This window comes from Aquarana catesbeiana, linkage group LG02, assembly GCF_042186555.1.
Source record: "Aquarana catesbeiana isolate 2022-GZ linkage group LG02, ASM4218655v1, whole genome shotgun sequence".
Classification (NCBI taxonomy): Eukaryota; Metazoa; Chordata; class Amphibia; order Anura; family Ranidae; genus Aquarana; species Aquarana catesbeiana.
In genome coordinates this window covers 348799480-348825125 of record NC_133325.1, presented here as the reverse complement: position 1 = coordinate 348825125, position 25646 = coordinate 348799480, and the positions used below count along the sequence as shown (strand labels likewise).

The 25646-nt window shown below is 40.6% G+C and overlaps 1 protein-coding gene across 4 annotated transcripts in view; it reads right to left on the bottom strand.

The window, feature by feature from the left end:
• Nucleotides 1–25646, bottom strand: part of ALCAM (activated leukocyte cell adhesion molecule) — a 175938-nt gene that overhangs the window by 79304 nt on the left and 70988 nt on the right. For all 4 annotated transcript variants that reach the window (XM_073614955.1, XM_073614954.1, XM_073614957.1 and 1 more), the window contains exons 2-5: nt 24316–24416; nt 14333–14552; nt 2940–3004; nt 2699–2786 (exon numbers count right to left, since the gene is read on the bottom strand). In XM_073614955.1, the coding sequence (XP_073471056.1) occupies nt 2699–2786; nt 2940–3004; nt 14333–14552; nt 24316–24416 (474 nt within the window). The remainder of the gene's footprint in view (nt 1–2698; nt 2787–2939; nt 3005–14332; nt 14553–24315; nt 24417–25646) is intronic.

Sequence of the window (25646 nt, the reverse complement as noted above, 5' to 3'; positions counted from 1 at the left end):
CTTGGCAATGAATTAATGAACTAGGTAGTAGGGTTTAAATGTTGCAGTAGGAGGGGCAGTAATTGAATATTGTTCCAAGAAGTGTCATCTAATAGATTTGCCGTTGAGGCAAGTGAAAGGAGAAGGATATAAAAGCAAGGGGGAAATACTTCTAATTATCAGGGTCATAGATTCAGTGTGAAACGCGTCAACTGTAACCTTGCAAGATCCTCGAGAATGACAGCGGCAGCGGCAAGAGCTACTCAGGCATGTATTTGTGTGTCTGCATTGGGAGCGTTAAGCTCCGCACACATGGGCACAGTATAAACTGGGTGACATTCGGCCCGGTTGTACAGCTCCTTGTCTGACAGAAGCTTATCTCATGACTGGCTTCTGTTGAACGAGCATGTTTGAAAACCAGCAGTCGATTGGCATCCGATCAGCGCTTGCAGCCAATGCTAACATGCCACATGCTACAGTGACCTCCTCAGTTTTTTTTTTTCATTCTGCCCGCTGGGTTGAACGAAAAAAAGAAAACCTAAGGTACGTACCAGGCATTATCCTGTAAAGAACCATATCTGATTTTACACAAGGATAAGGGCATGTGGAGGTCTTGAGTCTTAGATCATTTTGGACTAATATATAGCAGAAAATACTTTCTGCAATTATAATAATTACTAAAGTGATGCATATTTTTGCAATGCTGTAGGTGTGACTATCACTAGATATGGCCCTTATGTGATAATTCTACTGTATTTCTTTATTTCATTTAGGTCTGATACAACCAATCAGTAGAAGGGACCATTTAGGATTTCACTCATTTCTGGCAAATACCAAAAAGAAGGTAGGCAATCAAATACAGCTCAATTCTAGGCACCAGAAAAAGTATCCTTGCTGTACAACCTTCGGGAACTGCAAGAGTTAATGCAATTGGAAGAGGTGCAATACTTATCAGCAACCTTCCTCCATGCTTTGTGACCAGTTCCCCAAAGCTTATTCTCTAAGGTGCTCTGGACAGCAGTTAGATTCACGCATCATCACATACAAAATATGGCAATGTATGCAAGAGCATGAGAGCCGGTCCACAACTCCGTGTGCCAGAGAGAAGAGAAGAGCACAGACATCTGGGAGAGTGAGGTAAAATGTACCACCTAGACTTACCGGGCATTTAATCCCTGCAGTGCAGTAAGGAGAGGCACCGCAACAGTATTTTTTGTTTAAATCTTAGAGTTCTGCTTTAAGTTTTAGCTAGCAAGTCAGAAGGGCTTATATGCAAATCATTACAAAGCTCCCAGTCAGAGACAGAATGTCAGATTTATCTGTTTTGCCTACAGAACATTTCTGTCCGCCATAAAATTTGACGTTAATGTTTGTACAATCAAATTAATGCATATGTAGCAAAGAAACAGGAAATTCTACCAGTATTCATGTCCCTCCACAGAGCTGGTGTTCATTATAATATGGATAACACTATCTGAGCAGACAACTCTTCATCTGCACACTGAAGGAACAAAACCTTATGATATGGACAATTATTCCTACATTTGCAAAACATTGATCTTCAAACAAATGAGTTCTCTGTCAGCAGAAAAATATCTGAACTGCTTAGCACAGCACTAATTTATTTTGTAACTCTTCATTCTAGTGCAGACATTTATAGAATTTAGAATCATACTGAAAACAATTTAAAACACTAAACTGCTTTCTTCCAATCATTATCACCATTAATTGACGCCCACTTGGAACTATAAAAACATAATAAAAACAATGTATAAAAATAATAAAGTGCAAAAAAAGAATACACACAACATGCCCACACTTGCATAATGCAGGTGCTGTCTAGGATCTTTGCTGTTTTGAACAGTTCTAGTCATTTGGCAGAATCTTCACATCTAGCAGTTCCAGGTGTGTTAGATGCCTGCACCGTCCACTACATACTGTGGTTTCACCTGTCAGCACCTATTGTTCTTATTGTGTAATGTAGTAATATAGGGGCCAGCAAGTAAAACCAAAGTGCACAGCAGGGGTCCAGGCATTCGCCACAACTGGAATGCGGTAAATTCTTTAGTAGCCAGAGCTCTTCAAAGGTATGAAAAATGGTGACACTGTCCGCCAGTGAGGTAAATATTCTTTATGTTCGTTTTAGGGGTACTTTACAAAAAAATTAGAAAATAATCCAGCAATAGATGATACCAGCCAACTTGAATACAAACCCAGCAAAGATGGACATATTACCAACAACCACTCAGCAGTTTCAGAAATGTAGTATATATGACACGGCAATATAGCAATGCATAGTGCTTCATAAACTCATGCTACACTGTTATACACAGAGGGTGACGCCACCATTCAGAACATTTTAGCCCACTGTCTCTCACTGTCTGAGGCTATCTATGATATTGAGGCAGGAGAGGGCAGGTTAAAGTTCCAACTAAGTCCTTATTTGCATAATAGAATGCTTAATGTTTTAGGGCTCTTGAAAAAGCTTAAATGCTACTGCATGAAAGTGGCGGATTACCAATGCTTAACATCACTACAGGTACGCTTTTGAGCCAAGGCAAAAGAAATAGCATTTTTTTTTTCTATTATAAGCAAAACACATTTTCTAAATTCGATGAGAAATCTTAGGCTTTGGGCACACATTATTCCATTTAACCAATAAGGCAACAGAAACAAACAATAAAATCAATCCACAAAATCAAAGCAATATGGAGCATACCTCCATCTACTGGCAAAAGCACTTGGCCGTTTCTGTACCATGTAATATTGCCATCTGGATAGCTGTCTTTAGCAACGCAGTCTCCAACCTGCATCAATAAAAAAACACAAGTGCTGATTCTACACTGTATATAAAAAGAAATTATTTCTTTATAATTGTAATGAATAGACAGGTGAAGCTGAAAGAAAAAAACATACAAGATTTTTATAATTATGCCAGATAATTGCTTTTATTAGCTTACCTGGTTTAGCTTTCCTGTTTCCAAAAATGTTGGCTGGTTTATAATTTCAGGTTTTGAGGGTGGCTCTGTTACAAGGAAAAAAAATGATCATTAACAGAAAATGTGCAGTTGTCCTAAGAATTATAATACATTAGCGATACACTGCAAGAATACAAGATTTTTTTTTAACTCTAGATCTTTCTTTTCCAATCTGACGGAGATGCTTTTTACAGACTTATACATTTCAAATATAAGCAATTCCAGGCAAATTAAATTACAATGAGAGAACATTTTCCTCGTTAACTTGTGTGCTGTAAACATTTTTATGCACAAAAGTTGCTTAGCACAAAACAATACCCTGAAATTCTCATAAACCAGGCTGTCATATGCACCAGAAAAGCTAAAAGGTGCCATTGTTAAAGCTAGCTTAAAGTGTCAGTTCACCTTTACAGAAAGGTGAACCTTGCTTTATGCACTGGTCCAAATAATTTGGTGGAGGGGGGATTATGGTGTGGGGTTGTTTTTCAGGGGTTGGGCTTGGCCCCTTAGTTCCAGTGAAGGGAACTTTTAAGGCGTCAGCATACCAAGACATTTTGGACAATTTCATGTTCCAACATGACTGCACACAAGTACACAAAGCAAGGTCCATAAATAAATCGATGAGTGAGTTTGGGGTGGAGGAACTTGACTGGCCTGCACAGAGTCCTATAATATTATATATATATATATATATACACACACACATATACATACATACAGTATATATAGATTATTTTATCAAACATATTTTCTAGAAGAAAACAATGTTTATAATGAGAAGAAAATGTTTTGGGGTAAAGAACACAAAGGATATAACTTACCTGTAAAAGTATACCTTATGTCCAATGCATTGTGCGTGTGTGGAGGAGAAGCAGATAAATGGCCAAATCACACTTCTCTACTCATAGAGTGTTTTGCATTCTTTAAAAAGAATGCAAGGAATTATGTGAATGGCAGAAGGGAGGCAGAGGAGGGCACAGTCAGAGGGGCTATAGAGGATCTTTACACACATACACACAGCCAAGCAGTTAACCCATGCACTTGTGGAAGTTCATTGATATAAAAAGAGCCAGCAGTAGTGAAGGGAGAATTTTTACAGCCTACAGGATGGGAGAATACACTTCATCACAGGTTTAAAAAAAAACTTAAAAGTGTCACTAAACCCACATCATTAAAAACTATCAAATGCTGTTCATACTCACTCAGTCACTATGAGATTTGTTTTCTGTATTCTGCAAAAAACCTGCTCGATTCTGCCGTTTTCTATCTTCCACTTCTGTCCAAGTCCTCAATTCAGCTAGGGAATTTGTAGAGCAGTGTTGGCAGCTCTGGCCATGCTCAGTTTTCAGTGAGTTCTATGCTGAGCATTTCTTTCCCATCACATCTGAGCAGCCCATGTGACTATAGAGTCACATATGTGGGCGTATACACAGTGATAAATGACAGTCTACTCCCCCCCCCAACCTCCTCCAGGCCCACTAACCAGCTAAACACAATAGAGGTGGGATATTACATATAGATTGAAGGAGGTGTTACCTCCCTCTTATTCCAAGACAGGTTGGAGGGGCGTTACACAGCCTGTGACTAGCAGAAATCCACCCACACCATGTTATTGCCAAAAATAATAAAGATTTGATTCAATATATATATATTTGTATGACCATTTAAAACAATTTATTGATATTATTTATTTTTACGCTGTATTCCAAAAGGAGGGAGGAGGGAGGAGGAGGAGTTGGAGTTCCAAGGGAGGCTTTTGTAAAGCAGATAGTGCTAGATTGGGGTCCCATGGCATCACTGGAAAATGTCCAGGAGGAGCTAAATGAGTCAGATGCTGATCCAGACCTGATGGGAGAAAAGCCAAGATACTTTCCACAGAGTATTGTCTTGGATTAACTTTGTTTTTTCTTGTGACGAAAAGTAAGCCATGCAGGTCCCTCTGTTCCCAGCTGCATAAGAGCTGGGGGGAGGAGAAGCAGCATCACACTGAGCTTGCCAGTAAATGGCTGTGCATCAGGGACATGTCAGGACAAGTCTGATCGTTGAAGGAGAGTACAATGAGTTCCCAGCATAGCTAGAGAACTGACCACGATGTGCTCGCCTGCTTAGTGTGGTCAGTTTTTAATAGGAATGCAAGGGGACTAGCAGGAACACCAGGGATTTTACACAAAGGAAGCAATACAAAGAGAACAGGAGGGTTTCTCATACAAGTACATGGTACAGCAGGCACATATGAGGAATATGAAGTGTTGGGGTAATAAACGCTATAAGCCTTGCGAAAAAAGGTCTTTGTGATCTGAAAGAGGCCAAGGGGAGTAAGCCAGAAATGGGAGTATTTCCGAGTACCAAGTCCTCCTGGGCCTGTTCAGTGCCACAAGGATCACTGCAACAACCTCTGATTTGATCGTGCAGAGTAGTCGAGGTACGGTTTTAGTAAAGGAAAGGCATAGATCTGGTAAAATAGATACTACGGAGTCATCAGAGCATCTACTATGAAAGCACAGGAATCCCTGGACCTGATGATCAACCTATCCAAGACAACAGGTCCACATCTGGTTTCCCCACCTGCAAAAAAGGTTCGGAAAAACCTCTGGGTGAAGACATCACTCTCCTTGATCCAGACTCTGATGGCTGAAGCTGGACTGCAAATCTTCTATGCTTCGAATGTGCATTCCTCTTCTTTTTTGGCTGCTTGACTTTTCATGCTCTTGTGATGGTTGATTCAGGCCATGACCCTAGTGTTGTCTGACTGAACCTTCACCAGAAGTCCCCGAAAGTTGAAACATCCAGTGCAAAAGGAAAAGTGGAATCACTCTGAGCTCCAGAATGTTTATAAGAAGTTTGGATTCCTTTTTTGAATAAGTTCCCTGAACAGTCAGCAATCCGAGAACTTCCCCCCAACAGACTTACATCTGTCATGAGAATCTCCAATCTCATTGGAAGAAACTACTTCCCCGATGCCAGATCAAAAATCCACCAAAACAGGGAGAGGCAGGCTGAGGTATACACACGTATGGAACTGTCCAGAGACTACGTTTATTTGTCCCATGCAAACAGGATGCTGAGATGCAGTGTTCTAGAGTGGAATTCGGCATAATGTATAACCTCGAACGAGGCTACCATCAGTCCCAGTACTCATGCAAAAACACACTTATGGGCAAAGTCTGCATAGAGGATGAATACTTGTTCCTGGTTTGTGACCAGGACCAGTCCCAACTAATCCAGATGGTAAGTTGGATCCAGCAAAGACTTCTGAGGGTTGAGCAAAGTCTGCACAGTCTGTTATAGGCTGGCACTCAAAGCCTGTAAGGACCTTCACTAGCCCACAGTGAGGATGTCCTGAGAGCAGTGACTGACCTAGGTGACTCAATTTGACACTTCTGAATACAAAGAAAGATGTTCAGGCACTTTTGGTCCTACCTCCCTTACCACAGAGAGCCTAAGAAAGGTCTTAGGTGGCTTAGGAGACTTCTTAGAGCCAAATACTGGTAACTATTGGTCAGAGAGTCAGAAGCTCCAGGCTTTAAACAGGTCCAAACACAATATTCCCCACGCACGCGTTCCTGAAGATGGCTATTTGTTAATGATGGATGCTGCAATGACCATAGGCTGGGAACCATAAACGATCCAAGTGAATAACTGTCATCAGTACACCAAGAATTCCTCAAGATGGGGGCGAATGTACACAAAAGGCAATGTTTCGCAGGCAGGGCCCCTTCGTCAGGTAAGCGTGCCCCCGAAACATTGTCTTTTGTGTGCACTATATGACCACGGTAAAAAAGCTATGGGCCCTTCTTGAGGAATCTTTGGTGTGCTGATGACAGTTCTTCACTAGGCTTTAAACAGGAATGCACCTCATTCCCCAGGACAGATATGGTGTCTGAGTTTTGGCGAGGGAATAACCGAAATGTCCCCTTCCTGCATAGATTTCTCTGAATCAGAAGAAAGTGTTCTTTCATTTCATCAGGTAACATGACCTCCCCCTCTCCTTCCTCCCAGCTCTGTGGTAGCACAGAAGCCAAACCAGCGTCTGAGACAGGACAAGGGGGAAAACAAGGCTAGAAGTTTCAATTATGGCAGTGAGTTGCCCCAGAAACTTACTACCTGCTCAGGAATGGGGAGCGACCAATGGAACTAAAGAAGAAAAAACAGAAGGATGATAGATACCCCCTCTGTTTGAAGCAGGGCCTGTAGCAAGAGGAAGAAAACACCCCTTCATAGACCCGCTGGCAGAAAGTTTGCCTGAAAGCCCCATAATTCCACCCTTCCTCGCATATTATTCTCCATAATAGTGAGAAGAAAACACTCAGGTTACTCAAAAAACAGTGCATCATGGTAGAGGTTAGCAGCTCACTAGCGAAGCTAATATGGTGTTCCAACAGTAGGTGCCCTCATGAGGTAAAAACAGTCTGAATAGAAATTGCTGACAACATAGAGTACAGCACTCTAGGAATCCTCAGAAAATGGTGCCTTAGCTACTCTCACAACTGCAGACACGCACCACTGGGGAGAGAGAGGGGGCATTGTCAATTGACAACTAAAGCTACTGTATAGTAAACACTGGCAGTGTAAGCCTGGCCGTGAGCTGGCACACGCAAAATAAGATACATCATGGGAGGAAACAGTGGCAGCCCTAAATAGGGCTGATGCAAAAAAGAGACATACCTAACATGAATTCCCCAATTCTACCCTGAGATAGCCCTCTCTCTGTAGAAGGAAACAGCTTCACTTTCATTTATTTTGTATAGCCATTCCTTGTATCCCCCCAAAAAAGGCAAGAAGGCAATGGGACACTCAAACAGGCGCATTTTAAAAGGAATATATGTCTCACTCAATCAGGGAACAATATGGCCACAATAAGAGGGAACGTGTTCCCACAACATGCCAAAGAAAAGCACCTAGAAAGGGATCCAGTGCCCAAAGAGACTTTACTGGCAGGCCCTACGCCTTTCAGAAAAAAAGAAATCCCAGTAGAGGGAGTAAAAAAAAATCAATCACCTCAGGTTATATTCCCAAACACATCCACTTTAGAGTGTCTCACATACAGAGAGTCCCATAAGTTGGTGTTATTAAATAAACATTGTTCAGTTCAAACATAATGTCTAAACAGTTTAGGAAGTAAGAACTGCTGCAATAGCTCACGTTAAATGAACAAGAATTTACCCCCTAAACTTATAAATTATTCCAATGCCTATATAACTATTACCTATTGATCTTATTCCTGTTTTTTTGTTTGTTTTTTTTAAGTTTTTTTTTTTTTTTTAAGTTTCTATTAGCCAAGTTGTGGACACTGGATATGCAAACAAGCGAAGGAATTATAGGAATATAAACATGTGGTTTATTGCAGGACAACACTCACTGAACATATATTACAATTTCATTGTACAATCTCATAAAGAGTTAACAACACTGGACGTAAATTGAATGGATTGTGTAAGGTAGCCCTTCATGTAACTGTATGCAAATCTAAAAGTGACTACATAGCCAAACTGTAATGTGTTGTCAGCTTTTCTCAGAAACTTGCTGGTGCTAATATGTAATCTAATGTGGGTGCGGAAGGTAAATTAAACCAACAGAACATGACTGGCACAAGAACATTGAAAAAACATTTTTTAACAAAATATTTAAACATTTTAGTATAAAAACTGTGAAACAGGGGAGGCGCATGCGCGGGGCTCTGAAGATGGCCGCTTAAACCAGGCGCTCCTCACCACCCCAGCACAGTGGCACCCACAGCACCTCACACACCGCACCGGGAACGGCGATTCCAGCATCCATAGCACCCCCAGGCACCTGGGAACCCCTTCTATGCCCGGATGCTCGGCCAGGAGAGACCTCAGGACGCAATTCAGCAGCGCTTATTTACGCAGCAGATCCAAGATGGCGGCCGTGGCTCAGCCTCATGCCTTCAACTCTGAGGGTCTCCAGGAACACAGGCAAATGATTGCCCCAGTGACTCGGAACTACACCCAGATAGTCCAAGTGAGTACCCAGCAGGCCTTCTCCTGCCTCCACAGAGTCCCTGATAGGCCACACCATAGAAGACTCTTTTCCCCTATGGGGCCTAATACACCTGTCATGCTGGCACTTCACCTCCTGACTACAAGGCCAAAGACTCTTCCTTCCCTGTAGCTGAGCTTTACGAGGAGGAGGTGATGAAAGTCATCAAGGGCCTCAAAAAGGGCTCAGCCCCAGGCCTAGATGGCCTTTCCGTCCCCTACTACAAGGCTTTTTTGCAGGCACCCTAGCTCCGCACATGACAAAAAATTTTAATGCCAAGACACAGGGAGTCCCCCTAGGCACCCAACTCAACACAGTGTATATCACGGTCACACCCAAACCAGACAAAAACCCAGAAGAAGTCAGCAATTATCGCCCAATATCCCTCAAACAATGACCTGAAAATATTAACCAAAATTCTGGCCAACCGTCTCACCTTCTTTATTAGTACATATATCCATAAAGACCAGGGCTTTATCCTGGGCAGACAAGGTTCCGACCAAGTAAGACGTGCAACTGACGTATCGATACTTTAGACTAATTGGGACGGAGGGCCAAAACAACAGGGTCTACTCCTTGCACTTGCTTTTCAAAAAGCATTCGACTCCGTGTCATGGCCTTACATATTCTCCCTCTTGGAGCGTTGGGGTTTTGGTCAGCGATTCATGGGGCTGATACACACCCTCTATTCCCAGCCAAAAGGCTCAAATTCATTTGCAAGGTTACTACTCAAACCCGATAGACATAGCCAGAGGCAACAGACAGGGTTGCCCTCTCTCCCCACTCATCATTGCCATTGCAACCCTAGCCATTAGACATGTGCACACCGAAATATTTTGTTTCGGAATTTTGTTTTCTTACGAAAAATTTATTTAGTTACTCTCGAAATTCGTTTTTATTTATATTGTTTCGTTAAAAAATGCATTCGTCCGAAAATCCGAAATAATTAAGGTTAAATCTGTCATTGAAGGCTTATGGGGTCTGTTGAATGTTCTAAGAAGATTCGATGGAGCAGCTAAACTGTATGACGCCGTAATCGTACATTTCCGGTCGAATGTTCCGCCTACAAGCTATAGTAGAATTCTAATGTTGTATGCTTCGTCGAATCTTCATGTCGAATCTTTTCTCTCTATGTCGAATAATCTTGGACTAATAGAGTTAGGTTAGGCACATTCGACCTTCTTTGCTATTGTCTCTATAATTTCAAATCTTTTCTCTTCATGTAGAATAATCTTGGACTAATAGAGCTAAGGTTAAGCACATTCAACCACAGGTTCGATGGACACAGATCGCTATTGTCAGCCTCATGTCGAATCTCCTATCTATATCGAACTGTTGTCGCAACGAAAACGAAAACAAAGCACGTTCGTTATCGTTTGTTAAAACGATAACGAAAATACCCGAAATCCGGACGAAAATGCATTCGGACGAAAACGAATGCACATGTCTACTAGCCATAGCTATTTGCCAAAATCCCAACATTAAAGCTGTATCATGCGGCAACCAAAACCACAAATGCGGTCTCTTTGCGGACGAAATCCTCTTATTTCTGACTTCCCCCTACCTCTCTACCCTACCTCTGCAAAGTCCTAGCTGAATGCACCAAAATGTCAGGTCTTCAGGTTAATTACTCCAAATTGCAAGCCCTAAATGTCTCTTCCGCCCTCAACTGTCTCCCTTATCCAGAAGTCCTTTAAGTTTGTATGGAGTGAATCCTCAATCAGATACCTAGGGATCACCTTGACAGCCCGCACAGACTTCCTCTACACTAACAACTTCTCGCCCTTATACCGAAAACTGGAAGCAGACCTTAAGAAATGGTCCAAAAAGGAACTCTCCTGGCTGGGCAGAATAAACTCCATTACAATTACTTTACTCCCAAGAATTCTATACTAGATAATGGTAAACACAGTGTAAATTTTGACATCAAATTTCGATTTAGTTTAAGCTATAGTCTTTTGACTAAAATGCCATTTTAGTTTTAGTTGTATTTTAGTCTTTTGACTAAAATGCCATTTTAGTTTTTGGCATATTTTAGTCATCTGAGTTGTTATAGTTTTAGTCATATTTTAGTTGACTAACATCTCAAGTACATTTTAGTCGACTAAAATCAAATGTGTTTAATTAAATTTTAATGCAATATTTCTTTAGAACTGACAAACATTATATACTCCTGGAGTAAAAATCGAATAACACGTTTATTATTTATGGTATTAAGGTTTGAACATGCACTACAGACACGGATTTCGCCGTTGTGAAATAAATTAAATTTAGTTTTTGTCATAGCCTATTGACTAAAATGCCATTTTCGTTTTAGTCATATTTTAGTCTTTTGACTAAAATGTCATTTTAGTTTTAGTCATGTGAATTGTTTTAGTCATATTTTAGTCGGCTAAAATAGTATTAATTTAGTCAATGGAAATATTTTAGTCTATGAAATTAACACTGGGTAAACATGACAAATAGAGAGGATGAATCTCTCCAGCTATGATAACGACAGAAAAAACAAAAAAAAACCAAAAAAACAGGGGCTCTAATCCCTCTCGACTCAATCTCGTTTTGCCTTTAGTTATATCTTCTAAAAAGAGCGTTGCACAACAGAGATTCAGGTAACAGACAAAATCATTGCATTAATAGAGCATACACTATATTACCAAAAGTATTGGGATGCCTGCTTTTACATGCACATGAACTTTAATGGCATCTCAGTCTTAGTCTGTGGGGTTTAATATTGAGTTGGCCCACCCTTTGCAGCTATAACAGCTTCAACTCTTCTGGGAATGTTGTCAGCAAGCCCCTTCAGCCTGTCTTAGAATAAGAAGGAAGTGACACCTCCATCAATTTACATGTAATTTACATTGTGTTTAGCTGGTTAGTGGGCCTTGAGGAGGAGGGAGGGAGTGGGCTGTCATTTATCACTGTGTATACGCCCACATATGTGACTCTATAGTCATATGGGCTGCTCAGATGTGATAGGAAAGAAATGCTCAGCATAGAACTCACTGAAAACTGAGCATGTGCAGAGCTGCCAACACTGGTCTGCAAATTCCCTAGCTGAATTGAGGACTTGGACAAAAAGAAGAAGATAAAGAATGGCAGGATCAACCAGGTTTTTTGCAAAATACAGAAAAACAATCTCATAGTGACTGAGTATGAACAGCATGTAATATTTCATTTATGGACAGTTTTTTATGATGTGGGTTTAGTGACACTTTTAAGTATTTTTAAACCTGTGATGAAGTGTATTCTCCGTCCTGTAGGCTGTTGGTTCCTGTAGAAATTCACCCTTCACTAACGCTGGCTCTTTTCATATCAATGAACTTCCACAAGTGCATGGCTTAACTGCTTGGGTGTGTATGTGTGTGTGTTGAAAGATCCTGTATAGACTCTCTGACTGTGCCCTCCTCCTCTGCCTCCCTTCTGCCATTCACAGAATTCCTTGAATTCTTTTTAAAGAATGCAAAACATTCTATGAGTGGAGAAGTGTGATTTTGCCATCTGCTTCTCCTCCACACACACACACACACACACTGTATTGGACCTGAGGTATAGTTTATTACAGGTAAGGTATATCCTTTGTGCCTTTTCCCAAAAATTATTTTCGCATGTAACTTCTTCTTTAAGCATAATAACCATTGCTTTCTTCTAGAAAATAGGTTTGATTAAAAAAATCTATATGTACTGTATATATGTCTATATATACTGTATATAGATACACACTATATTACCAAAAGTATTGGGACGCCTGCCTTTACATGCACATGAACTTTAATGGCATTCCAATCTTAGTCCATAAAGTTCAATAGTGCTTTGGCCCACCCTTTGCAGCTATAACAGCTTCAACTCTTCTAGGAAGGCTGTCCACAAGGTTTAGGAGTGTGTCTATGGGAATGTTTGACTATTCTTCCAGAAGCGCATTGGTGAGGTCAGACACTGATGTGGACGAGAAGGCCTGACTTGCAGTCTCTGCGCTAATTCTTCCCAAAGGTGTTCTATCAGGATGAGGTCAGGACTCTGTGCAGGCCAGTCAGGTTCTTCCGCCCCAAACTCGCTCATTATGTCTTTATGGACCTTGTTTGTGCACTGATGCGCAGTCATGTTGGAATAGGAAGGGGGCATCCCCAAACTGTTCCCACAAAGTTGGGAGCATGAAATTCTCCAAAATGTCTTGGTATGCTGATGCCTTAAGAGTTCCCTTCACTGGAAATAATGGGCCAAGCCCAACCCCTGAAAAACAACCTCACACCATAATCTCCCCTCCACCAAATGATTTGGACCAGTGCACAAAGTAAAGTCCATAAAGACAGGGATGAGCGATTTTTGGGGTGGTGGAGTTTGACTGGCCTGCACAGAGTCCTGACCTAAACCCAATAGAACACCTTTGGGATGAATTAGAGCAGAGACTGTGAGCCAGGCCTTCTCGTCCAAAATCAGTGCCTGACCTCACAAATGTGCTTCTGGAAGATTGGTCAAACTTTCCCATAGACACACTCCTAAACCTTGTGGACAGCCTTCCCAGAAGAGTTGAAGCTGTTTTAGCTGCAAAGGACGGGCCAACTCAATATTGAATCCTACGGACTAAGACTGGGATGCCAATAAAGTTCATGTGTGTGTAAAGGCAGGTATCCCAATACTTTTGATAATATAGTGTATGTGAAACCTGGCTTCAGTAGATTATAGAATATTCTAATTCAAGTTAACTGAGTGAATTTTAGCACAGTTATTGGTGTCTGCTGCAAAATGGTACAAAACAGGTTTCTGGATTGCTCTTTCAATAAATGCAATAAGTGAAAGTTAATGATTTGCAATTTTTATACAATTCTTAAAAATGGCACAGAAGAAGCCCACTCCTATTGGAGATGTGTCCTAAACATAAGGACATACACACTTGTGAAAAAGGAGCACATTATATTTACAGTAGGAACAAAGCCAAGCTACAAATGTGTTACATTATGAATACATTTTTATATGAATATTAATTCCAGCAGAGCGCAGACAACCTTGCATTACTGAGCATTGTTACAGATAAATGACTTATATTATAGATCTTAAGAAACCTATAATATCTGAGGGCATGGGACTGTGATGAAAACACATGTTATAATACAACAGCTCTCATGTTATGTAGCCAGGGATTGATCCCCTCCCAGGGCTAACTGCTGGCTTCCAACCATTAACAAAGAAAAAAAAATGATGCTCACAATTCAAGGTAGCAATTTGAAAAATGCCATAACTTACAAAGTTTGTGAATCATATTTCATATTTGATAAGAAGTAATATTAAAAGTTAAAAAATTATCCCATTTTAATTAAGCTACCTGTAGAAAATGCCTAGGATAAAAGAATACATTTAGTGTGACTATAGAGGGTACTTACTGAATACTTTGATTATTGTGGGCTCTTCAAAAACATTATCTTCTGTTATGAGCATGCATACAAATCTCTTTTCATCGCTAATCCTTGCATTGGAAATAGACAATGTGTAGTTCTCTGACAGGTTCAGGCGACCATTATACTCTGGTACATCATCAAAACTGAATGATTTTTTCACTGCAGACCGTGAAGCTACAAAAACCGCAGTTCCATCTGGCTTTTCCTAAAACACAAGTATTTCATTTTTAGATTTATAAAAGTCGTGTGGCTATCAAATTTATTTGTACAGTAACAAAGTCAGACAGTATACCTATTATGTTCCTTACAATAGAAGAATTCATAAGTATTTTAAATAACCCCCCCCCAAAAAAAAAGTATTTTACTATGCAGGCTATGCATTTGCTATTAATGTTGAATAACGTTAAAATTGATCAGTAGGAATAACTCAGCAATAATTGCACTTAAAATAATGGTGTCTGCATATATCTAGTTCTTATGGTACGTTAAAGAAAAAATGAAGCCCTTTCCTACCACTTTTCATCATCAGCAACAAGAGACTTTTTTTGCTGTTACCCCAGATTAGCCTGCCAAGAGCTGAAGGGATAATTCCAGGAAACATTGAACTTGTCTGTTTAGAAGTGCTTTTCTCATTTAAAAAGTCCTTTAGCAGTCCTTGGAGTTCTCTTATTTGAGGTGGGGGGATTGGTTTATAGAGAATGGGGGTGCATGTGAAGGTTTTGCCCTTAGCAACTAGTTTCTAAATTCCAGTTAAAAAAATGAAATCCAATTAGCTGCTATGGATAATAGCCCCACTTCTGTCCTATACTATTTTGCGCTATAGGATATGTGAAGGTTTTGCCAATAGCAACTACATTCATGGTTTCATTTGAAAAATCAAATCAAATTAGCCTCTATGAATAAAAGCCATACAGTTCCCATCTACTTTATTCTTGAGTACCTTACAGACCAGTAGCCATAATTAATGATGGAGATGAGGGTGGTACCTTTAAAGCAGAGGTGGACAAATCAATAAGGAATTAAGGAGCCAGCAGAATTTTGTTTTATGATCCAGCTCCAATGACAGCAACTACAGAAAATCTTAAAAGTTAGGTGCCACCTGTATTATTTAGGCAGCATTGACTACCTGGCTCCTGGGAATTGTCCAGGCCTGGTTTAAAGCACACTTACCTTCACATTGAAATCTTCCTACATTCTCCATTGTACACTCCTCCATTGCCTACAATCACTATATCTTGCTACTGCCCTTTGAAAAACCTAGCACTTATTGGCATGGGGCACAAATCCATGCTTCCTCAGTAAAGAGCTTGTGCCTGAGTAGCCAATTGGCAGCATCCAAAAAACTTTCAGAAAAATTTAGATTTTGGCACAGAGTTTTGCAACTATGGCTGATCTGAGTGCAAGTGGGGACAGTGAGTAAGGGCAGTGCAGAGTGGTAATTTACTGTGTGTGTGCAGAGACTTCTACATCCACCTGATAGAACATGGCGAATGCTGAGAACTTACAACCACGTGACAGTCTTACAAAACTGAGCAACAGGCGCTTGACATCGGAATGTCCAGGAAACATCCACTGATCTGGTGGAGTGAGCACAAAAGGGTACCGGAGGTACTGTATATTTTGGAGTGTAAGCTCTTGCAATGAGTTCTCTTCTCCATCTAGCAATAGTGGACTTAGAAGCAGGATGTCCTTTGCGAGACCCTGTTGGCAAGAGGCTGTGGCTTTTAGATTTAGACTCGGACAGTTATGATTACAGCTAAACAATGGGGGGCAATTTCTTTGGGACGATTAGAAGCAGGACACAAGGAAGGAAGGACAATGCCTTCATTAAGGTGGAAGGTTGATACCAGCTTAGGGTGAAAAGGAGGGTCTTGGACAAACGAGAATTAGGAAAGGTTCCTTACAAGAGTGGGCCGCTAACTCTAAAATGAGTCTGACAGGTGTAATAGCCTCCAAGAAGGCCACTTTGCAGGAGAGATCACCCAAGTGAAGTTCCCTGAAAGGTTCAAAAGGTGGTTTCTACAGAGCAGAGAGAACCTGAGTGAAATACTAAGGAACCATAGAGTGCGGTTATGGAGGTCTGATCCTTGAGACACCTTTAATAAAGGTTTTTAAATTATGATCATAATATTTATGTATGCATGAAATCACTTATTAACAATCACTGTCAATTAAGTTTAGGTTGGTTTTATTACATTGTTTTAATATTTCTATTATTTTGAAAATTGATTTTATAAGCTTGTTTTGAAGATCCTTAGGGACATAGATCATACAATATGATTACCTTGTGTATAGCACTCTTAGAATGTAGAGTTTTTAAGCTTACATGGAGCTTTTCCAAGAGGGGGGTGTATGTTATCAGATCCTTTTTATAGAAGCAAATTCTAAGTACATCCAGCCCCTGATGATGTCTAATTGGATGAAATGCGCAGGGCAGAGTTGAATGCACTGACATCACATGCTGCTGCCACTTGCCGGACAGCAGCACATACGTAAGTGAATATAGTCCGCTTTGTTTTAGTTTTAATGTTTTGTTTTTAATACATTTTTCTACTTACTACACTATGAGTGTGTTTTCCTGGTCCCACATATTTGCTTAAACGTGCAGGACTGAGTCTTGTTGTATCAGCGTGGCAGTATCCAGAGTGCATACAAGAGGGAGCTTGGAGATCTGATAACAGCAGCTTGCCTGCAAGGAAGGTCTGGTTATTCTGTTTGAGTATGGCAAACCTCAATATGGAGGACATTATTTCTGGTGAGTGTGCTACTTACTTGTGTGGCAAGAAAGTTAAACCAAAGGTTATTGGAACAGAACAGCCAGGGCCAAAAACCTGTCCCCAAGAGTATTTTCAAGTTCTGACTACAGGAAAGCCAGAATACAATGTACGGAGTAGTCTCTGCTGTTGAAATGCTTGTGTTCACACCAGGCAAAAAAAGTATCTCCAGGTATGATGGTAAATTTTTCCTGAAGTGGCTTTTCTGGCTATGAGTAATGTGGGAATGACAGCGTCAGATATCCCTGTTCTTCAAGACCTGGGATTCAACAGCTATGCCAGTAACCACTTCAGCCCCAGAAGGATTTACCCCCTTAATGACCAGGCCATTTTTTGCGATACAGCACTGCATCGATTTAACTGACAATTGCGCGGCCATGCGACGTTGTACCCAAACAAAATTTATGTCCCTTTTTTCCAACAAATAGAGCTTTCTCTTGGTGGTATTTGTTCACCTCTGCGGTTTTTATTTTTTGCGCTATAAACAAAAAAAAAGCGACAAGTTTGAAAATAAAAACAATATTGTTTAATTTTTTGCTATAATAAATATCCCCCCCAAAAAAGTCTTCATCAGTTTAGGTCAATATGTATTTTTCTACATATTTTTGGTAAGAGAAATGGCTCCGCAGATGGGATTGTTCTATGGCCAAATTTACTTGTTGTTGTAACCTAGAGGCCAAGCTGCCAACATCTGGAGCCCCCCATTCTGACATAGCAGACTGAACATGTCAGATTGAAAGGAACATTCCCCTTGGTCTGAAGAAATCCACCTTCCAATTGTCCACTCCTAGAAAGTGAACAACAGAGATTACTGGGCCGTGCTTTTAGACCGAAGAGATAATTAGTACTACCTCCAAGGCTGCTTGAGTCCTGGTTCTCCCTTGATGATTGATATAGGCTACTACTTTGGCATTGTCTGACTGCACCCTAATTGGGTTCTCATGAAGAATGGGGGTCAAGGGGTGTCAAGCTAATTTCTTCACTCCAAGCTTCAAGAGGTTGATGGGGAGCTTTGCTTCTCTGGGTGACCAGATTCCCTGTGAGAGACTGAAACACTCTTCCTAGCCTGTGACACTGGCATATGTTGTTATAACCTTACCTGAGGGCTGAAGAAACAACTTTCCCATTTCACAGCTGGATTGGCAATCCAGTAAAGGAGTTCCTTGCTTGACTGGAAAGACGCACAGGGAAGCTGAGAGATGGGATGTTTGTTCTAAGCTACCAGTATATTGTGCTGGGGGGCTTTGAGTGGAATTGAGTGAGGGTAAGAGCCTCAAATTGAGAATCTCACTAAGTGCTGTCTTTTGAGGTTCGAGCATGAGACTTTAGAGACAGAAGCTTGTTTGCTGGAAGGGAAACTTTTGCTTGGATTGTGACCAAGTGTCTAGAATGAGGCCTGAATTCCTGAACAAGGAAAGGCTGGAGGGCAGACTTTTGGAAGCTGATTACCCAGCTGAAACCTGGAAAATTTAAATAGCCCTTTGGACATTTGCAGATAGCTGTGAGGGAGATGAATCCTTCAGAAGAAGGAATTTTCTGAGCGCAGACGACAGATCAAATGGCAGCATCACAAATTAGATGTGTCTGTCTCCTAAAAGCACAGATGGGGTAAAAAAATTAGAATATTGGGGTAGGCATCTTGAATATCTACTTATGCCAAGTATTTTACTTGTCTTAGAGAGGCAATAACTGACCTTGCGGATTCCATGCAAAACTTGAGAATACAAAAGGTATTTTTGTTTAGGGATTATAGGTCCAGGATAGGAAGAATAACCCTGTTGAGTTTTGGTAATGTGAAGAGATTTAAAGTGGTGTTCCACCCTAAAAAAAAAAAGTCATGATTGTGCCTAAAAAAAAAAAACAAAAAAAAATGTGGATATTTTTTTTTTTTACTTCTAAATGCCTGTTGCTAGGGGGTCCCTCGTAGTCTGCCTCTTCCAGTGCCTGGGCTGGTGACATCACTTCCCCCTTGGCACAGGAAGGGCTCAGCTCTGCTCCCTCCCTCCTGTCAATCATCTGGGACCCATTACAGGTCCCAGGTGACTAAGCGGCCATTCACGGCGCAGGGCGCTGCTCGCGCATGCGCAGTGGGTGCCAGGCTGTGAAGCCACAGCCCGGCGCCCACAGTTGCAATGCCGGCGCCGCTGAACGGAGGGGGAGACGAGCGGGGCTTCGATCCCCCACATTGCTGGACCCTGGGACAGGTAAGTGTCCAATTAAAAGTCAGCAGCTGCAGTATTTGTAGCTGCTGACTTTTAATTTTTTTTTTTATGATGGGCCCTCCTCTTTAAATAGAATCATTTGAACCTGTCTTCCAGAAGGACTGCAGCAACCACTCCCTGTTGAGACAAGAGATGGTACAGGACTGTCTGTAAAACCAGGTAAACATTGCAAGTTTTGTTTTGTTCAACCCAGCTGATTTTCAGACAGTGGGTACCCAGCTTAAATTTGAATTTTCTTGAGCAGATTTTGATAGGTTCGAGAGAAGTCTTGGATGTCTGTGACCCAGATGAATGCAAACTGTAACAGATGTCCCCCAATTCTTAGTAGTGAGGTCGCCCCTTCCTTGTAAAGGAGGTTTTGGGGTAGACTTGGTGGGCTGTGTGTTCCAAGCTTGTGCCAAAAAGAAGGGCGGAATTTTGACTTTGAAGCTGAAGTACGAGGAAAGCAGCGGGGCTCTGTTCTTTGAGAAGGTAGAAGCCCATGAATAGGGGGGTTTTGGAGTCTTATGCTGTGGAAGGTGGACCTTTCCTCCCCTGACATCCATCCTTTATAAACTTGTCAAGTACCTCACCAAAAGAGTTAAATCTTGAAAGGCAGGATCCTGTTCATTTTTCATCACCCTAGTCCAAGTAGCTGTGGTTTGACAGACAGAAATCCTGCAGAATCTTTAAATTAAAGAATGTCTTCTATAGGTACAGTAAGAAGTTTGTTTAAGAATGAGATGGCAAGGTCTACTACCGGAATATTCTGCCTTTTAGTGAATTCTTTTTCCACTGGGTATAGCTTGGTAATGACCCCTGGAGGGGTGAAACCCTTGCAGAAGAAACCCAATCATCATAAACTGCTCATTCTATTTTTTTATGAATGGAAAATGTATTTTTAAACTTTGCAGGTCTCATAGTACCCAGAGGGGCATGGCGAGAAGGAGGAGAATTAAGTGTGAATATACCAGACCTTTTGCACATAGCAGAAGTGAGAATATTTTCATTGGCAAGCATATTACGTGAAGCCATAACATCAGATTTATTGAAGGCTGGGGGTGAGAAATCCTCCAGTGCCTCCTTGAACACTGCCCCAGGGTCTTCATCAAAGTTTTTCATGCCTACCTCTTTTAAAGGCGGTAGCTCCACTTCTGACACAAGTAGAGAATGGTAGAGAAAGTGTAGGTGAAGAATAGGCCTGGCACTTTTGGGCTCTGGACATTGATGGCTGAATTAAGGCTGGGATGGTGAGGTCTCATACAGGCACAGTCCATTTTTTGTATGTGTTTAAGAAATTTGAATACAGTTGCAGAAAAATCTGCCTTGGTCATATAGGCTGTTTATTGTGTGCCTGAGATAGAGCTAGAATCGGATGCAGAGACCAGTTAGAATTGGATGCAGAGACCAGTGTTAAAACTGGGTCCTGCTAGACTGTGAGAGAAGCAGTGTCACTCTGAGTGGCTTGAGTGCTTTGCAGCCCATTGGCAGAGATAATGTTTGCCTGAGCTTTTGCTGTGGTTTCCTTGCACATGGTTTGAGCAAGGACACACAGCAATCCATGTGTTGACTGCCCAGCAGTGAAGTCCTTGTTGCAAAAGGGTTTGAATAAAAGTCTGAGTACCTTATAAGAAACTATAGGAATAGACCACAGCACTGTACTTCTATAGTACCCTGCGGCTAACTACATTCATTACACTCAGTGCCAAGGTGAGGGTCCCAACAGTATCCAGTGCCCAAATTAAAATTATAGGCAATTCCATAGCATGTAGGTATTGATGGGGTTGCACTGATCCGGAGGCACTGCTTTTATTGCTATAGTAGAAGACAGTAGAGATTTGAGTAAATAGTTGATTGAAGAATTCAAAATAATTAAAAACTAATTAAGCATAGAAATCTCTCCACAAAGGAGAAGAGGTCGATTACATACAGGACACTAGCAAAAAAAAGGGATGTAGGGTTATGGGTTATGCCAAAGGCGGACATGTCCAAACGCTTTGCCAGTGTCCTATCACTTGAAGGTAACAGCCCATAACTCAGAGTCAATGAATATTTAGCCTGGGTCCTGTACTGTATGATTAAGATATATAATTTCATGCAGTAAATAAGTACACATCAAGGTCAGCTAGAAATTATGACTACATTATATCTCTTCAAACAGTCATTGCCCTGAGTGCCTAGTTCCAAGGATCTACTTATGCACACTCATATTCAGCCTGTTTTACATAACCCAACTAACCTGGTTCACAGGTTTCAAAAAGAGACGATTTAGAACAGTGGGACCAGAGTGCCGCTTCTCACTACACACTTGCAAATTAGTTTATTTGAAAAGATAAAAGTTAAACTATTATATTTTGTGACCACACTCTATCTCTTCATGTATAGGCATCCAAAGCAGGATTTTCTAATCTAATCATTCTTGATGCACTAACTGAACATATGAGACATTTTAGCTCTTTACTACAATGTCTTCAAACTTCATAATGTAGAGTCATTTTATACTGATCAGCTATAACTTTATGACCACCAACCTATGGTCCGCCTTTTGCCACCAAAATAGCCCCAACCCACTGAGACATGGATGCCATTAGACCTCTGAAGGTATGCTGTGGTATCTGGCACCAAGCCATCAGTAGCAAATCCTTCAAGTCCTGTAAATTGCAAGGTGGGGCCTTCAAAGATCAGACTTGTTTTTCCAGCACATCCCACAGATGCTCAATTGAATTAAGATCTGAAGAATTTGGAGGTCAAGTCAACCCTTCAAACTCATTGTTGTGTTCCTCAAATCATTCTTGAACCATTTTTGCAGTGTGGCATGGAGCATTATGCTGCTGAAAGAGGCCACTGAATTCAGAAATAAAATTTTACACGAAGGGGTGTTCTTGATCAGCAACAATGTTTAGGTAGGTGGTATATGTAAAGTAACATCCACATTAATGGTGGGACCAAGGTTTCCCAGCATCACATTGCCCAAAGCATCACACTGCCTCCGTCAGCTTGCCTTTTTCCCATACTACATCCTGGTACCATCTCTTCACCAGGTAGAATATGCACACACACCTGGACATCCACATGATGGAAAAGAAAACATGATTTATCAAACCAGATCACCTTCTTCCATTGCTTCATGATCTAATTCTGATGCTCACATGCCCATTGTAGGTGCTTTTGGCTGTGGCCACGGGTCAGCATTGGCACCATGAGAGGTCTGTGGCTTTGCAGCGTCATACACAACAAACTGTGATGCCAATTATTTCTGCTTTCAACACATCAACTTCAGAGACAACATGATTTCTTGCTGCTTAGTGTATCCCACCAACTTTCAGATGCTATTGTAATGAGATAATCAATGTCACTTAAGCTGTCAATGGTCATTAAGTTATGACTGCTCGCTGTACATTGAAAAGTCATTATATTGACTTTTCAATGTGCCAGATCTCAGTAACTTCCTTCCAATATCTACATGGATCTGCTTCTCTCCTTTGATGTTCTACAGCAGTCCACCAGAATGAAAGCTGAACGCTAAGCAAATTGTAAACAGTAAAAGCTAGCGGCAGAAATACCTTTGTATTAAATAAATTTGTCTCAATATTATCCTTCTGTGATCCTATGTACACAAGAAACACAATAGGGACGTTTACTAAAACTTGAGCAAACAGAATCTGGGGCATCTGCACATTGTAACCAATCAGATTCTCATCTGAAGGGCTGCAAGGCACATGTGCAGAGTATCACTGTTCCTTCACATTCCAATTAGCAAACAGGCATGCATTCTTGACCAATCTGTGCTGCTGTTGCAGTGGTTTTGGAGGTCGGTCTGGCGTAGAAGTTTTGCTGAACAGAGATACAAATTCTTTCACAACTAAAACTGGTCCTAGGCATGTATGAATTGCAACTGTCTATTAAGCTTCTTGCCTAAAGTTCAGCTTTAAGAGTCTGAAGAATCTGGACAGCAAGAAGCAGCATTATATATGTCAACAAAGAAATGCCACAACTCTTTTCATAAAGTGGTCAGGGTAAACATCAGTTTACATAAAGACTGCCACATTACACCTATAATCCAAAACAGAATTAGAATATTTGTGTAGGCCTCTGCAATCCTAATCAAAACAAAAAAGAAAAAGTAATCATCTTAAAGGCTAAGTTCACCTTTAGCAACATGTTACATCCAAATTCAGGGTTTGACAAGTAACATGTAACGTGTTACTAAAGAAGCAGCCCTGCATTCCCTCCCCCTTATTCTGATTCCCAATTGTGACACCTGCTGTCACAATTTACACAGCCGCATCATTTTTCACAGAGTTCTGTGAATGAATGAACTACAAGTCCCGCCTGCCATAGTGGCAGCCAGCTTGTAGTTCTGAATGAAGTGTGAGGGCGCTGGTTCATCGATTCTTCCTGCTCTTCAGTAACAATATACAGGAAATAGGATTAACTCCGTGCTTAGGACTAATAGGTAGGTGTGCAGCCTCCCCTAATGGCACCCCCCACAAGCTAATCAGATAAAAGGTAAGGGGAAAGTGGCGCTCCCTATAATGATGGAAAACTGAGTTTCTACAAGAATGTTTTGTGCTACACTCAAGTGTAGATATGCTCCAACCACCTAAATAAAAATAAAATTAAATAATACAAATAAATGTGGGTTGTACGTTTGTGTCACTAAGTGTGTATGTCCTTTAACACAAAAAGGAGTGACGTATATATGTGTACTACACCTTAAAAATAGATGTGCCTCACCTAGTGTAGACAAGACCAAAAACACAGCGAGTTTTTTTTTTATGTGTTTTCCGTTCATTTTCACAGGAGATACGTTTTTTTGGACTTTTAAAAATGCACCGCACACACAGCATATTTGTGTGAAGAGTTCCATAGGATTTAAAGGGATATATTTTTCATGCATTTTTGTTCAAAAACTAATCAGTGTTAAAGGGTCCATGATGAAATTAACAAAGAAATAGCTATTTTCCTGCAGAAAAAAATAAAGCACACTTACATATTTCCATTTCCCAAACAGAAGGTCTTGCATTACATCTTGACCACAAGGTATATTGATTGTTTCTCCATAAATTGCACTAACTGTATGTAATCCAAAACCTGCAAATAAAATTGAAAATGGTCACAAACATTGAAGAAGCAAGCCCAGATAGGTTTAAGTGCAGAAAAAAAAACATGCAAGGAAATAGATCTATATATTTTACATATAAACAAAAAGAGCATTTTGATCAAAGGCAGACACCTGATAATTTTGTCTGTACAATTTTTTGAGTTTGAGTTCTTAAAAGAGAGAGGGATTCTAATCAAGTGTCCAGCCACCATAACAAGTACAGAACGATATAGTTAACAAGAAAAATCTTGCAGAATAATAATATTAGTATTAAAACTGTTAACCTGTCATGTCCAGGGGTAATCATTACCTTCATGACCAGGCCAAATTTTGAAGATTTAGTATACATGGTTTACTGAAGAATTTCTTTTCAACTGATACATACCAAAAATAGACTATTTTAAAGCACATTTGAGGCCTACATTTGCCAATGTTTTTAAATAATCTGAATATTTATATTAGGCAGTAAAATTGACAAAAATGCATGTACAGTAAATACAATTAGGGCTAAATTAGGATTAAAAAGACTTTTTAATTGCAAAGTTTTTTTACTCAAAATTTTTACCCTTAAGACTACATTCACATCTGGGCGTTTTGAAACGCGTGCAGATTTTCCACAATTCTGCCTGCGATTTCAAAACGCCCAGGTGTGAATGACTATTCGCACAACATTTGAATGTCAACTAAAAATGCAGTGTGGTTCTACCGCGATTGTTGTGCGATAAATCATGCTGCAATTGAGGCAAATCGCATCACGTAAAGCTTGTCGCCCCAAAAAAGTTCAGCAGCTGCTTTTAGGCAACATGCTTCATGTGATGCGGTCTGCCGTGACTGCACGTGATAATCGCGGCAGAACAGCACTACGTTTTTAATTGCCATTCAAATGAATGGCATCTGAAATGTGTATTGTGCAATGTGTCATACACACCTGGGGGGGGTTGAAATTTCGGGTAGAATCACGATTCAAAATGCCCAGGTGTGAATGCAGCCTGAGAGCTAAATCTTAGGGTCAGTAACTAACAGTGACCAATCAAAATAAAACTTGTTCAGGATTTACTTTAGTAGAGTAGAAATCTCATTGGCTTCCACAGATGACTATACTTAAAAGTAAACCTTTGCCCTGACCGTGCAGTCTATTCTAAACCAGCTGTACACTTAAAAAAAACATCATTCACTTCTATCAATAAGCATTGTGCAGAAAATTAATTTTCAAAGTTTAC